The 16,738-nt window shown below is 40.0% G+C and overlaps 2 protein-coding genes across 4 annotated transcripts in view; both read right to left on the reverse strand.

The window, feature by feature from the left end:
• tgfbi (transforming growth factor, beta-induced) overlaps positions 1-16,738 on the reverse strand; it is a 465,360-nt gene that overhangs the window by 378,115 nt on the left and 70,507 nt on the right. The gene's annotated exons all lie outside the window — the stretch shown is intronic.
• LOC144685903 (solute carrier family 25 member 48-like) overlaps positions 1-16,738 on the reverse strand; it is a 29,428-nt gene that overhangs the window by 7,129 nt on the left and 5,561 nt on the right. For 2 of the 3 annotated variants that reach the window (XM_078550914.1, XM_078550915.1), the window contains one exon: positions 9,418-9,687. In XM_078550914.1, the coding sequence (XP_078407040.1) occupies positions 9,418-9,687 (270 nt within the window). Of the gene's footprint in view, positions 1-7,331; positions 7,429-9,417; positions 9,688-16,738 lie in introns of all 3 variants that reach the window. The other variant, XR_013577809.1, reaches the window with a different exon arrangement.

A 16,738-nucleotide genomic window follows, 5' to 3' on the forward strand; every position in this document is an offset into this window, starting at 1 on the left:
CAGAGGAAGACCTGAGTTCAGGCAGCAGGTATTTTTGGGGAAGGTTGGTCAAAGGGCTGGGAAAGGGAGCCAAGTGGCAGAGACAGAGGCAAAGGCAGCTAAATGATGGTCTCAATCACAGAATCGCAGAATGGTTACAGCACAGAAGGAGGCTATTCGACCCATCATGTTTGTGCTGGCTCTCTGAAGGAGCAATTGACCTAGTGCCATTCTACTGCCTTCTCCCCATAGCCCTGCACATTCTTCCTTTTCAGAAAACAATACATTTAAATCCCTCAATTTGACTGGCTTTCACCACTCTCAGGCAGGGCTTCCAGATCCTAACCACTTGCTGAGTAAAAAAAGGTTTTCTTTAAATCACTATTTCTTTTTTCAATTATCTTAAATCTGTGTCCTCTGCTTCTCAATCCTTCCACCAATGGGAACAGTTTCTCCCTATCTACTCTGTCTAGACTCCTCATGATTATGAACACCTCTATCAAATCTCCACTCAACCTCTCCTCCAAGAAAATTTGTCCCAACTTCTCCAATCTATTTACGTAACCCGAGCTCCTCATCCTTGGAACCATTCTCATGAATCTTTTCTGCACTCTAAGGCCTTCACACCTTTCCCAAAGTACAGCACCCAGAACTGGACACAATACTTCAGTTGATGCTGAACCAATGTTTTATACAAGTTTACCATAACCTCATTGCTCTTGTACTCTATGCCCCAATTAATAAAGCCTAGGATGTTGTATGCTTTGTTAACTGCTGTCTCAACCTGTCCTTCCACCTGCAATCATTTGTGCACATATACACCCATGTCCCTCTGTTCCTGTACCCACTTTAGAGTTGCACGCTTTATTTTATATTACCTCTTCATGTTCTTTCTACCAAAATGAAGACCTTCACACTTCTCTGCCATTTCATCTGCCATTCATCTGCCAATTCCACCAACTTATCTATGTTCTTTTGAAGTTCTACACTGTCATCCTCACAATTCACAATACTTCCAAGTTTTGTACTGTCTGCAAACGTTGAAATTGTGCCCTGTACACCAATGTCTAGGGCATTCATATATAAAACAGAAAAAGCAGGGGTCCTAACCCCGACTCCTGGGGAACTCCACTATAAACTTTCCTCCAGCCCAAAAAACATCCATGAACCATCACTCTGTTTCCTGTCCCTCGGCCAATTTTGTATCCATATTGCTACTTTCCCTTTTATTCCATGAAGTTTTACCTTCATTCACAATTCTGTGAGGCACTTTATCAAATGCCATTTCCGTACATCACACACTTAGCAATCCTCCCTGTTACTTCATCAAAAAATTCAAGCAAGTTAGTGAAATATGATTTCCCTTAACAAATCCATGCTGGCTTTCCTTAATTAACCTGAATTTTCTGAAACTGACTTGATTTTATTCCTGAATAATCATTTCTAGAAACTTTCCCACTGATGAGGTTAAACTGACTTGACTGTAGTTGCTGGGCTTATTTTCACACCATTTTTTGAACAGGGGTGTAACAATTGCAATTCTCCGGTCCTCTGGCATCACCCCTGATCCACGGAAGACTGGAAAGTTATGGCCAATGCCTCTGCAATTTCCACACTCACTTCCCTCATTATCAGCCTATCCAAAGCCTCCTCTTTATCGATTTTAAATCCTTCAAATGTCTGAACTACCTCCTCTTTCACCATGACCTGTGCAGCTTCTTCTTTCTTGGTAAAGACAGATGCAAATTATTCACTTAATCCCTCAACCATGCCCCCCTGCATAAATCCCCCTTTTGGTTGCTAATTAGCCCCATTCCTCCTTTTACCACCCTTTTACTATTTATATGCCTATAGAAGACCTTAAAACTCCCTTTTATATTAGCTGCCAGTGTCTTCTCATACTCTCTCACTTTGCTTCTCTTAATTGCTTTTTCAATTCCTCTCTGAACTTTCTATGTTCAGCCTAGTTCTCAATTGTATTATCTGCCTGACATCTGCCATAAGCACACTTGTTCTTCTGCATCTTAATCCCCTTGTCTTTTGTCATCCAAGGATCTCTAAATTGGTTTGCCCTATTTTTCCCCTTTGTTAGAATATACCTTCCCTGTACCTGAACCAGCTCTTCTTTAAAGGTAGCCAATTGTTACAGCTCCATGTGCCAAACTTTATTTCTAATTTATCTTGAATCAGATCCATTCTAACCCCATTAAAGTTGTTTGTTCGCTGATTAATTATACTTACTCAGGATTGTTCCTTGTCATTTTCCAAAACCAACCTAAACCTCTGTCCCCTAAATGTTCTCCTACTGATGCTTGATCCACTCGGCCCACCTCATTTCCAAGCTGTGACTGACCCCCTTTCTCATTGAACAGGAAACATACCACTGTAGAAAATTCTCCTGAATTCACTCGAGGAACTCTTGCCCCTCTCTTCCCTTTACACTATTGTTATCCCTGTCTATGTTCGAATATTTAAAATCCCCGATTATTACTACTCTATCATTCTTTGTGACAAAATTGTCCATAAGCTGCTCGCACGCATTACCGGAGGTGAGGGCAGAGGAAGCAGAGGAGTGTGGTTTAAGAAGATAGTTTGTAGTGCCCATGACTCATAACTCCAGAACTAGCTGTACCTCTAGCCAATCTATTGCGACATGGTCACAGCACTGTAATCAACATATTGGAAAATTGCCCAGGTATGTCCTGTCCACAAATGCAGGACAAATCCAATCCAGTCAATTACGGCCCCACAGGTCTACTCTTAACATTAACAAAGTGATGGAAAGTATTGTCAACAGTGCTATCAAGCAGCACTTAGTCACCAGTAACTTGCTTACCAATGTTCAGTTTGGGTTCTGCCAAACTCAACTCCAGACCTCATTATAGCCTTGGTTCGAGCATAGACAAAAGAGCTGAGTTTCAGATGAGATGAGAATGATTTCACTTGTTATTAAGGAAACATTTGACTGAGTGTGATATCAAGGAGCACTAGCAAAATTGTAATCAATGGAAATTAACGGAAACTGGAAATGAGGATTATGTTAAGGTATTGACAGCCTGCTCAACTATATGGATTACCCCATCCCTACAGATCACAATGACAGTCATCATCGTTACGCATGCATGCTGGTGGAACAGAGCTATTGGAATTTCAGTTGCATTGTCTGCTAGCAAAGCTATGATAGCAATGGAGAATAATGGAGATGGAGATCAACTGCTGGATCATATTAAATTGTGGGACAATACATTAATCTGGTCTCGAAGAGCTCATGATCATTGTCAATTCCTTTTGTAAGTATTTTGTTTTTAGAGCAAAATGAATCGCACAGTCGTGAAGAATAACTCAGAAGACAAAAGTACATGAGGAAGTAGTGATTGGGTGATATTAATCTTGGATTTGAAAAACCTGCATATTGCTTTACTGGAAGGAGTTGAGGGAAGGAAGTGTTTACATAGTTCTGGGGAAAGAAAATGTTCAATGTTGGCCACATCACAGTAAGGTTGTAGGGAGGAGGTTGGCACATGTGAAGAAGATGAAAATTATTGAAATTTGTAAGGGAAATATAGACAGCAGGATTTTTCAGTCAGTGTGCGGGGGCGGGCCCGACAAGCCGACACGTAAAATGTTGCGCGATGACATCGGGCGTGCGTCACGATGTCATCACGCTGTCTCGCGATGTTTCGTTCGGCAGGCACGTGCTGGAGTCGGCTGCGCACCCGCCGATAAGTAAACGGCCTATTAAGGCCATTAAGGAACTAATTAAGGTAACTGTAAACGCTGCCGGTCCAACCTTAAGGTTGGCGGGCAGGCGAAAAGGCCAAGTGGTATTCGCGTTTTTTTAGGAAACCTTATCCACGAGGGGGATGAGGTTTCCTAAAGCTTTTATTAATTAAATGAAAAAATGTTCATAAATATAAAAACATGTCCCATCTCATGTGATACAGTCACATGAGGGGACATGTTTAAATACATTTTTCAACCATTTATTTAATTGTTTCAACATCGATTCAATCTCCCTGAGGCCGCTCCGTGCCTCAGGGAGATTGAAACGCTCTTTCACGTGCTCCGCGACCACTCCTGGCGAGCCCGCCCACCACCTGAAAAATTCAGGCCATAGAGTCCAAATTTAAATGGTAATTTTGTGCAGGAGGAGGAGATGGGGAAACCAAGAGAGGAAGAGATTATTGTAGTAACTATAATATTTAAAAATATACTGAACTTCTTAAATTGATGAAATCCTGAGTACCACACAAACGTTCATTAGATTTATTTGATAAGCTGTCTCTGTGAGAATTCCTGAATAAACTCACGGTTTAGAATTTATACCTCTGGTTTTCTTCAGGCATTTCCTCTATAGTGAGCTTTGGTATTTCTCCCACTACGTATGCCAGGCTGACAAACCAAAATTTCCAAAGGTCACACATGCAAGCTTTACAAAAATCGGAAGCCAAAATGCCAGTTTCTGGATGCCCAAGACTAACCTGTGCTTTTAATACTCAAAAAATTTCAGTCAAAGACCCCTCTACTCCTACTGTTATTTAGTTCCTTATGTATTCTTGGTTACTTTCCATCGAATATCCTAGTTTCTCAATAAAAGTTTCATTACTAAGCACAACATTTTTCATGAACTCAGTGCGTTCTCTTCCCCTCTGCTGAAAAAGAAATATCATTATCTTCCATAACATAAATGTTGGGAAAAATAATTACTTGAAATTTAACATATTCTTTTCTACTCCCAGCATCTAACCTCTCATACTTTTACAAGGCCCTACCTGTTCTTTTTAAAATACTATTACTACATAAATAAACAGATCTCTATAACTCCTAAAAGTTCTTAAGTTACAATGTCCTTGCAATTTCTTTTTTTATTTAGGATTATTCGCTTTGCATTTTTAACTATGTTTTATGTTTAATCCTTAAATATTGCAAAACATCTGTATTTTAACTTTTTCCCTTTCCTTTCTTCCTTCAGTTAATGTCAGCTGCCTTCCAATACTTTGGCCATGCAGTCACCCTTTGCACTTAGGATTTTATGGCCTTTGTCCATGTCATTTATCCAAATGTAGACAATTACCACAGGTTCATTTCCAGTTCCGTTCAATACACAATCCACACTCCCTAATGCATTTTACATGAGTCTGTAAATACTTAAACCAAACAATTATCCCTATCACCGCTACTTATCTCATTTTGCCTATCCAATCCCTTTTCTTTTCTCTATATATTTCCTTTATAAGAATGAGAGCGCTCTCCTGAGGGAGCAAAAACATATTTCCCTGCAAATCAATTTGAGCAGTTTTAGCCTATTTTCTAGTGGATGTGAGCACATAACTCAAACCTGTTAGTAATTCTGCACTAATAAAAGTTTCAGGTCTTGACTTTGTGGGACAGGGTAAAACGAGTGATCATATTTTGGCAATCAGTTTTGCAACTCTCCCAAGTTTTATTCCCATTGTAGTCTATGACATTGAAGTGTGTGAAGTCTCTGGAGAGATGTTTTTGCCAGCTTTCGCACTTCCTTTCCTTAAAGTCTTGACCAAGCTGAGATGCAAAGACTAGAGGCATCAGCAGCTTTCTAATACTTTGCTTAAGTTGGAATACTTCTGCAACTGAGCCCAGATAGTGTCAAAAGGCTATTCGACCATATGGGGCTTACAGACAATCAGTCAGATAGGTTAATGTTTGAAGTGACCTTCAGTGGGCTCAATCCAAATGTTAACCTATTATTCTCTTTTGACTTTATCTGTTCTTTACTTCCAGCATTTGCTATGTTTATTGCAGGGGCTGCACTGTTGGAGGTGCTGTTTTCTTGATTGTGATTTCAAAACTGAGACACTCCCCCAACCCATTTGCTCAGGTGGATGTAAAAGGTCCCATAGTGTTATTTTGAAGATAAAAAGGGGACTTATCCCTGGTTTCCTTGCTCATATTTACCCCTCAATCAAATCAAAGCAGATTATCTGGTCATTATCATATTCCTATTTGTGGAAGTTTGATGTGTGCAAATTAGCTGCCAAAATTTCCACAACGATGGCCCACTTGAAAAGTATTTCATTGGCTGTAAAATCCTTAGCATCATCTGATGTTGTGAAAATATAAATGCTATATGAATGCAAATCTTTCTTTTTCCCCCTGGTCTCGGGAGGATGAGTCCAATTGCAAACACAGTAGCCCCTCCATAGCTGAGATCAGCTTCCTTAATCTAGACCAGACATCACATCAGACACTTTCCTTGACTGTAAGGCTCAAGTGAAGCTTGTGATGAAAACGGTTCTATGTTTCCAACAACAAAAAAAACAAGCTATCTGCTACATGAGGATATTAACAAAGTGGTACCCAAAGGTTAAAAGAACATGAAACTCTTAGAAACCTTAAGATTGAAAAGGTAAGATGTTGTAGGCTTATAGCCTGTATATGGAATAGAAATGGAGAACTGGCACAACAACGTGAAGAAGACACAGAACAAAGCCATAAAAGCAAACCATATTGTCAAAAAACTATCACATTTTACAGTTGAATATATTACTTAATAGAATATAAATGTAAGCATTCACAAATAGAGCATATGTAGTGTGCGAAATTAAGGAGTACTGTTAGTACTTTTAATGTAAATTCACTATTAACTAATAAACAAAGGTGCTTTAAATGTATACGCTATATAAAATATATTTCCAATATTTTATTCTAAATCTATATAAAATAAGTAAATTGAACAAATGACAAAGGACTGGCTGCTGAGCTTTGGAAGGACTCATCACCCAAAGTACCTCCATAGGATCACACTCAGCTATTGAAGAAGTGAACAGGAATGATCAGTTACTACAGATTAACCCTCAAAGGACTGAAAGCGAGCTCTCATTGGGTATAATCCAGAACTGAGAGGAGATGGGTTGCTTATTTCTTGCCAGTGCTAAACAAATGAATTGCAGTGCCAATTTGCAACAAGCAACATTGTGTGTCACAAACCACAGTCATGGAACAGCACAAGAGGCCTTTTGGCCAACATGTCTGTACCAGCTCTTTGAAAGAGCTATCCAATTAGTCCCACTGTCCTGCTGTTTTGTTGTCACTGTGCATTCGGGTGGCCCCAGGCTGCTGAGCAGCATAGATGTTTTAAATGACCATATAAAGAAGGAAAATATCCTTCTCTAGTGAACTCTCGGTTCGTGTGGAAGAAGTGGATGAATATTCCTTGAGGTTTTTTGACAGGATTGCTGGCATGCATAACATTTGCAAGAGATGTCCCTGTGGAGGATCCTGCCACAGATGTGAAGTCCTATGCAAGCTCAACAGCACATCACAAGATCTGGACCCCAGATCCCCTGTCCCTTCTGGAGCTATGATGTGCTCACCCCTCACCAGGCACCTCATCATCATCCTCCCTTTCCTCCTCTGAGGCAGTGATGGGTTTTGGGTGCGAGTCTGAGGAACTGGATTTGGAGGAATCATCTGTGGTGACATGAAAGAGTATTTTCACTAACTGGCCATCCAGGAACTCCAGGTTTTTTTAAAATGACTGTTTCAGAAGAGAATCAAAAGAATTATTTTTTTCAAGCATAGCAAATGCGCATAGACAGAGGACATTATATGTGAGTGATTTCAAGACATTCTGGAAAACTAAAGAAGGTGTATGAACCTCACAGTGAAATTATTCTTTGTAACTTATGAATAAGAACATATATAAAATTATCACCAAAGATATACTGGCTTCTTCGTCCAGGATATCAAAATGTATAGTTAGCATTTTTTAAAGCCACTATTTTGGGGAGCAATATTGCTATCTTGCACCTCCCCCTCAAAAAACAGCATTTTTATAACCTTGTGCAATTTCAGCATACATTTAATGTTGATATACATTTTGTCATTAATGCACTTCTTGGAGAGTCCTGCACAACTTCCGGCACTGTAGAAATTTATGTTTCAGATTATGACTGCCAAGGCCTCTACTGTGGGCAATTAGGCTTTGTTGCCAAACTAAGGATGCTTGATATTTAGGCACTAACTTAATTGAAGACCCAGTGACATTTCGCAAAAACATGACCTTGTGTGTTCTTTTTTTTCTCTTTTATTGTTATTCTGATATTGTTATGATCCTCGACCATTAGAAAACAATGAGCCATGGTTGTTTTCACTAGCTGCAGTGATGAATTAAATTAGGTTTCGCTAATAATTGTCTCTATGTCTTAACTCATCACTGCTGGTAACCTAAAGTGCCTTTCACTGGGAATGCAGCATCTCTCAGCAGTAACTATACTTAGTTATTGCTCAAAAGAGGTCCAAAATGCTGTTACGCCTATGGTGATCTGAGGGTCTGCTCTTCTGCTTTTCCAATGCTCTTCAGATTTTCACTCCCTAACTGACAGGATGCAATGGCAGCCTTGTTCTAGGCCTCCATTGATAGTGCTCTTGAGCTGACTGCTAATAAGCATGCAGGAGAGGCCAACACCTGTACTCTCCCACAAAATGATGCACTGGGCACCCCCAAATCCAGACTGTTTTAAAGCATTGTAAATTACGATCAATCTCTAACAGCAAAGATGCTATTCGGTTTCTCATTGTATAACCTACAATGCAAAAGTACATATAAATAAATGAATACCTACAATTTTCCAGCAATGGGTGTGGAAAATCAAATATTGAGTGGAGGATTATAATTTGATGAAATGTGAGATTAGCTAAAATGTGCCAGCCGCACATGTTAATCTTGCTAACACCTGTATATTGCCTGAGCTGCATCTATGGATACCTGAAAAAACAGCAAAGACTGATTGCTTACAGTGTAAACACCAGACAGTGATCAAACTGGATGATATGTTGGCCTCTTTTCATTCTTGAAGTGAATAAAATGGATTAATTCCATTTGAGTAATAGAAACAGACTCGATTTGCATAATGTCCTTTCAATGTTAATCTGTAGATCTAAAAATAGCCTAGAATGGCAAGAATGAAGGTAAAATGTCCATAGCACTTCACTTGATCAGCAGCCATAACTTTGTGGATGATTTGTGTAAACACCAAAGAAACACAATAAACAATGTTCACTCTGGGGTTTTGTGGAATTTCTGCTGAAATTATGGATGATGATCTGGAGAACCCCTGTGGAAATTAGTGGGCAAAAGTCTCTCTCTTAATCTCTTAGGGAAACAGCCAAAATGAAATGAGTTTGTGTGTTCTCAATTAATTTCCTTACAGGTGTGAAGGTGTGAGTTCATGGTATAAAACGTCCTGTTCTTTAGAAATACTCTGAAATTCTTACTGAAAAAGACCATAAGAATGACTGGTAAAGTCCTGTTCTGACTTTAATAATACACCAAGTGATGTATTTAGCAATGAGCCATCAAGGGTGCCAGCATCCTGCATTTTTAACTTTGTTCTCAAAAATTTCAATTGCTGAAAAGAAAGCATTGCATACATTTTCTTAAATTCAAAGAACTCTTACCTGCCACACCACCGGCCAGCCACACACAAAACAGATTGGGTGCTGTGCTCCCCACGGGTGTCATCCAGTCACACAGCAACATGTAAGGAACAAAGTACAAACAATATCCTGGAACATCTCTGAGGTACATGGCTCCGACACCTCGGTACAGTCCAACAATTCCTTCGTTCCGCAGTATTCTGCTAATGCAGTGCACAGGCCCCCTGTATAGAGGCTGATCATTCAGTGCAAGTGAGTGAATGGCACTAGCACCAACCAAGTTTAATTTAGCTGTAGAAGTGTAAAAAAGATTTAGCAATTTTCGAATGTAGTTAATGTTCCAAAACAAATCATTTTCATAAGTGAAAAGCTGCATAACGGCAAAACATTCCAGAATAAGAAACATTGCAAAAGAAAATCAAGGTGTCGAAATGTTAGTGTCCATGACAACATTCCGTCAGCCCTATTCATTACCATAATATGACTGAAAATCTTTAACATAAGGATAGCTTAGCTATTTGGAGCCATAACTACATAGGTTGAGAAAAATTTAGAAAAGACATTGAAGGGCTCACACGGGAATCTGTGGTGGAACTCGGCATTCGGTTAAACGATGTAGGGAGAAATAAAATAGGAGCTGAAAAGGACATACTAAAGAGGATTGACTCAAGGTCAAAAGAAAAGGAGCCACAAAATGTGATACTTGGCATCACACTAAAGGCACTAACATGGGCATGCCGTGTCTGCATGAAAGCGTGCAAAGTGGGCAAATCATGGCGCCACACAGCCAAAAATGCTGATTTGTTGCCTGATCTGCGATTTTGAACATTGCGGGATCTGTTTATGCTCAGCGCACTCGCAACTGAACATGCGTTATTGCACCAATGCTATTTAAAGGGATCAGCATGGAACTTTCAGGTGAGGTGCTTTTGACTTCCCTCTGCTGCAGATTGAGTGGAAGTACTGAGCTCAGTGCCAATGAAGAAGTTCTGAAAAGGGGTTGGAGGCAGAAGGGAGCGTTGCTGGACTTTTACAAGAAGTGCAGAGGTCTTCAAAGGCCTGTCATCAAAAAGCCTACAAGCATTAATAGGAGATATACTTGCCAGCCCTCTTGGGCTACAGCACAACAGGAACAGGGAGCAGAGAAGGAAAGATGTGGGCAGGGGGAGAATGCTCTCAATAGAAGGCCATAACCGCCTAGGGTATTCAGGGATCAATTCTTCTACCTTCGCCTCAGCCAGAGGTAGTGCCGAAGCAGCCACAGTTACCTAAGAAGGTCGTCACTGAGCTCAGGAATTTGGATGAAAGTTTATTGATTTGGAATATTGTGCCGAGTTTTCATTCTGAGGTCAGGAACCCAATACTGGGAGAATTTTCGTATCCCAACCCCACATTGTGTTAGGTGTTAGATGCCTGATCTGATTTTTGAAGGGGTGACAAAATAGTGGCCAAGATGCGCGCTTGTCATTCAATTAAGGACTGTGGGCATTCTCCTGTGGCTGGAGGGCCAGTAGGAGGCTGGGAGTGTGACAGCCCCACCAGAGGTGGGTACTGCTGAGGCAGGTAAGGGACAGAGGGGGCACCTCAAGATGGAGATGTCTTCTTAACACTTATAACATTTCTGCAGTAAAAGCTGGACACAGCTGCCAGCATGAAGGGGAACCCCTTTAAAGGGCGGCCTGTGAACACAGCTGTGGCCATGTTTAAATTGTGGTTGCGGGTTGGGGGTTTTTGAAAAGCACTGGATTGCTGGCCCCCTGGTCTGGCAGAATGTTATTATATGTATTATTTTATATTACATGAGAATTCTAAAAGTGAAGTTTTGCCAGAAATTGAGCCAATGTAGGCATTGTCTATTATAGATGTGGGCTTAAGAATCCATAATGGAAAAAAGATGATTAAACAGGAGAATGTTAGCAATCAAAAATTATCCATCAATTGGATTGGGACTGAGGTAAAGAATTACCAGCCATAGGAACAGAAAGATTGACATGGTGGGAGCAAGACAGAAGGAAATAAATACTGGAAGGAGCAAATAGAAATACCTGAAAAAAAATACATTAACAGAGGGATAGTTGGAATGGTAGTTAAAAAAAAGTGATACTGGGAGTGGCACTAATAGAAAAGGGCAAATAATTACTAAAAGAAGCACTGAGATGGGTGTAAAGCAAAGAGCAAAGCTGTAGTTAAAAGTAAAAACTGAAAGAAGAAATGGAAAAACAGAGGAGCAATACTTAAAGTAACAGTAACATTGCAATAATATTAAAACAAAGACAGATATAGTGAATTATGAAATAAGAATAGAACAATAGAGGAACAGGATTTCAAAAACAGAAACAGCAAATAGAAAATTATAAGCCCTTAACCCCACTCACCATCCATATAGACACATCAATACATTGAACAATAGAGTAAATATCACTGCCCATAGAAATTACATCAGTTCTTTGGTGGTGACGGAGAGGGTTGATGAGGGTAGAACTGTTAATATTGCATTTGTGGACTTTCAAAAGGCATTTGACAAGGTACCACATAGACTTGCTAACCAATGTGATTAAAGAGACAGCTGCAGTGTGGGCTTGAAATTGGCTGAAGAGAAAGCAGAGATTAGCAGTGAAAGGTTGTTTTTCAGATTGGAGAGAAAAGTACATTTGTGCTTACCAAAGACTGGTATTAGAAACACTGCCCTGTTTGATATGTATTAATGACCTCGACTTGGGTATACAGAGCATTATTTCAAACTTTACAGATGACACAAACTTGGCAAATGTAATAAGCAATGAAGAGGATTATAACAGAGTTCAGGTACCATAGTCAAACTGATCAAATGGACCGACAACTGGCGGTGAAGTTTTATGCAGAAAAGTGTGCAGCAATACGTTTTGGTAGAAAGAATGAGTAGAAGCTATATAAATAAAATGATACAATTTTTAAAGGATTAAAAAGGATTTAAGGATTTAAGGATTTACGGGATTTTCAGGATCATAGTGACCTGGGGGTATATGTATGCAAATCTTTGACGGATGCAGGATAAGTAGAGAAGAATGTTAAAAAGCATATGGAATCCTTCGCTTTACTAATAGAGGAATGGAGTATAAATGCAAGGAAGCTATGCTAATTTTTAATAAAATACTGGTTAGGCCTCAGCTGGAGTATTGTGCTCAATTCTGGGCAACACACTTTAGGAAGGTTGTCAAGGCTCTAGAGTAGATGCTGAAGGGTTTTATTAGAGTGGTATCAGGAATGAATGATTTCAGAGAGACTAAAGAAACTGGGGTTATTCTTCTTAGCATGGAGAATGTTAAGAGGAGATTATGAACAGTTTCAATAGAGAAAAGGAGAAACTGTATCCAGTAGCAGAAGGGTCAGTAACCAAAGGACACAGATTTATGGTGATCGGCAAAAGAGCCAGAGGTGACATGACGAAAACATTTTATGCAGTGAGTTGTTGTGATCTGGAATGCACTGTCTAAAAGGGCGGTGGAAGTAGATTCAAAAGGAAATTGGATAAGTACTTGAAAGGGAAAATATTGGGGTAAGTGCAGGGAAGTGAGACTTGTTGGAAAGCTCTACCAACAAGCTCGCACAGGCACACTGAGCCAAATGACCTCCTTTGGTGCTGCATCCTTCATGATTCTAAACATGACACCCCAAAGATCATACAGTAACTACCACTACCAGTAACATACCGACAAGGGGATGGCATCAGTCTCCAACTGAAGAAATTCTGCTTGCAGGAGGCAGGGCAAGATGCCACTATTTGGGTGTGCAACTGCCCCCACCACCTGTACATTGCTGAAGGAGTGACCTGCTGAAAACATCCTGATATGAAAATCATCTCTCAAATTATGTGTAAAGGAATGTACATTTAACTTAGAGGAATGCTTCAGTTGATAAAAAGGCAATGAAAACAAGGTGGGGGGATGTGAGATGCCAAAAGCCAGTGAAACAAATACATTGTTCACTACTAAACCAGGTTATTTAAATAAATTAAAAGTTAAAATACATTGATTTTCAAAAGCAAATTTCAGTAGTTAAGTTATCTAATTGAAACCCGTTAACTACCTTCTTCTGCGGTATCACTAAAAATCAAGATGAGGCCAGAGGTGAGGGATTTTTGCAATTTTTTTTAGTTGTACGATTGCATAATCAGTATGACAAGCTTACGCAATTTAATTATAAATGTGGATATAAAAAATGATTTGGAAGTAGGGGACAAAACCCAGCAGAAATATGACAACAAGAAGTAAAGTAACTCAGGCAGAAACTGCATGCAGACGTAGATACTTACCTTTTATAGACACAACTGGACATCAAAAAAAATCATTACATTAAAAAAGGGCAGAGCTTAAGGCAGGTTTAGCTAAGATCGACAAAGGAAAGCTGTTCCATTAGCTGATGATACCAAGTGTAGGGGTCACAGATTTAAGATTTTAGGCAACAGGTGCAGGAGGATGTGAGGAAGAACTTTTTTACACAGTGAGTGATAATGATCTGGAACTCTCTACCTACTAGGGTTGTGGAAGCAGAGGCCATCAATGATTTCCAAATGAAACTCAATGGGCACTTGAAGGAAATAAACCTTCAGGCTACAGGGAAAGAATGGGGAAATGGGACAGACTGGATTGCTCTACAGAGCCACGTGGACTTGGACTTGCACAAATGGCCTCCTCCTGTGCTGTAGGTTACTCAATAACTTCAAAATGAGACCAGGCTATTACTGAGTGTCCAGTCCAAATTAAACCCAGTACTGGCACAAAAACAAAACAAAAAATAATGCTGGAAACACTCAGCAGGTCAAGCAGCAACTGTGCAGAGACCTGTGCTTTCTCTCTACAGGTGCTGCCTGACCTGCTGAGTATTTCCAGAATTCCAGCATCTTCAGTATTTTGTAAACTCAATACTGGTGTCAAAAAGATATCATGATTCTCATAATATTATTGGAATTTATTGTAAAATAGAGTAATAGTGGGATGTGTCTATGTGTCTATATGTGACGGTGTGTGTGTGAGACGTAATTGAATTAGTCTGGGTGCTTTGATCTAAGAGAGGTTAGGTTTGAAATGTTAATTAGATAAACATGGGGAAGTTAAGAAACATAGGTGTCAAGAGAATATTTGCATTTTGAAATAAACCAGACTAGATTCTTTTCTAAGGAGGGGTAAAATGTGTCACCTAGCCAGCTGAAGTTTAAAAGTTGTGTTTATTTTTCCCAAAGATTAGTGGTAAAACTTAGTGCTATGAGAGGGTTTTATTATCAGGGATATAAAGTCAAAAGACATAGTGAAACAATGGGTATTTGCATTGAAAGAGGAAGATATGTATAAAGAAGAGAAGACTGCTTGTAAGGAAACACATTTTTAAGATCTTACAAGTGAGTGAAAAGCCTTCAGCATCTATGCCTCAATCTGCTGTCCTCAAAGGACTGCAGTTAAGAAAACACACTTGGAATTTGACTTGTTCATGTTTCTTTGCCTGAGTCCTTTAAAATCTATGGGCTGCACCTTCCGGTCGGCGAGCAGGGGGCAGGGCCCAGTCTCCGATGCGTAAAATAACGCAGGGTGATGTCGGGCGGGCAACCCAACGTCACCCCGCATCATTTACATTTTCAGGTTGGCGGACACATAGCCAAGTTGGCTGCGCGCCCGCCGATCTGTCAACGGCCATTTAAGGTCATTAATAAAGTAATTGAATCAATCAATAAACCTGTCCGTCCAACCTTAAGGTTGGCGGGCAGGCCGGGAGCCCAGGCAGCCTTCTGAAAAAACATGAAACCTCGTCCACAGGCGGGATGAGGTTTCACAAGGGTATTAAAATTTGTATTAAGTGTCTCAATAAAAGTAATTGACATGTCCCAACTCATGTGACAGTGGCACATGAGGGGACATGTCAATAATTTTTTTTCTAATCTTTATTCAATGTTTCAAACCTGAGCCAATCTCCCTGAGCCAGCACTTTCCCTCAGGGTGATCTGTGCGCTCTTTTGCACGCATGCGCGAAACAGCACACTCCCAGCTCAGGGAATCCCCCCAGCCAGCCGCACAGGGAGCACAAAGCACTTCCTGGCGGACATCACGCCGATGTGTCACAACATAGTTAGGGGCTCTTTGCGGGATATATTTGAAATGTTTTTGAGTTGGTGAATCTGAAGGTTATGAGTACAAGAAGCACTTTGAATTCAGGAGTTGGTGTGACTTTTTTTTTGTAGTGGTGAGACTGCAATGTAGCTTTGGCAGTTGCTCAGACTTGTTTGGGAGTTGAAGTTATAACTTTGGCTGGTTTACAAAAGGTAACTAAAGTTAATTTACTGGAATTGGGGTTACCTGCGGGGGCTAAGAAAGCAGATATAGTTCAAGGTCTAGCACACCATTTAAAGTTGGAAGTGATACCTGACACTAGTGAGTCACAGCTGAAGGTAGTAAAACTTCAGCTTGAACTTGAACAAACAAAGGAAATGAAAAAATCTTGAGCTAGAGGCAGCAGAAAAAGAAAAGGGTATTTCAAAGAGAGCAAGTGGAAAGGCAGGAGAAAGGAAGCTGGAACTGGAATTCCAGGCAAGAGAGAAGGATAAAGTAAGAGAGGCAAGGGAAAGAGAGAAGGAAAGACAACGAGCATTCCAGCTTGAAAGGCTGAAAGTTAAAAAATGAGATATCAGATTCTGAAATAAGTTCTGATGAGGAAAGAACCTTTAACCTAAAACCCAGAGGGGAAATGTTTAAATTTGTACAAGCTCTTCCAAAGTTTGAGGAAAAAGTTGTTGAGGCATTCTTTATTTCATTTGAGAAAGTAACTACACAGATGAAATGGCCACAGGAATACTGGCCATTGTTGTTACAATCCAGGTTGGTGGGTAGAACACGAGATTTATGCTTCACTATCAGAAGAAATGTTGGTGAATTATGATGTGGTAAAAAGGCTATTCTAAGTGCATATGAGTTGGTTCCTGAGGCATACAGGTAGAAATTTAGGAATATGGGAGAATAGCCTGGGCAATACTATACTGAGTTTGAAAGTAATTTTGACTGGTGGATACGGGCATTAAATATAGAGACAACATATGCAGCTCTTAGAGAAGTAATTCTTTTGGAAGAAGTTAAAGATTCAATTCCTTCGATAGTGAGAACTCATATGGAGGAACAGAGGGTTCAAGTGGTAAGACAAGCAGCAGAGATAGCTGATGATTATAAGTTAATTCATAGAGCTAAACCTTATTTTCATCACATTTTCAAATCTGAAAAGGATAGAAAGTGGGAAGGTGAAAGGAAGATGGGTAGTCAGGGAAGAGAAAGAGTAGGTGGAAATTCCCAGGAAGTTTTTTCTCAGAATAAAAAGGAAGGTGCTG

This window comes from Cetorhinus maximus, chromosome 10 (genome assembly GCF_964194155.1).
Source record: "Cetorhinus maximus chromosome 10, sCetMax3.hap1.1, whole genome shotgun sequence".
NCBI lineage: Eukaryota > Metazoa > Chordata > Chondrichthyes > Lamniformes > Cetorhinidae > Cetorhinus > Cetorhinus maximus.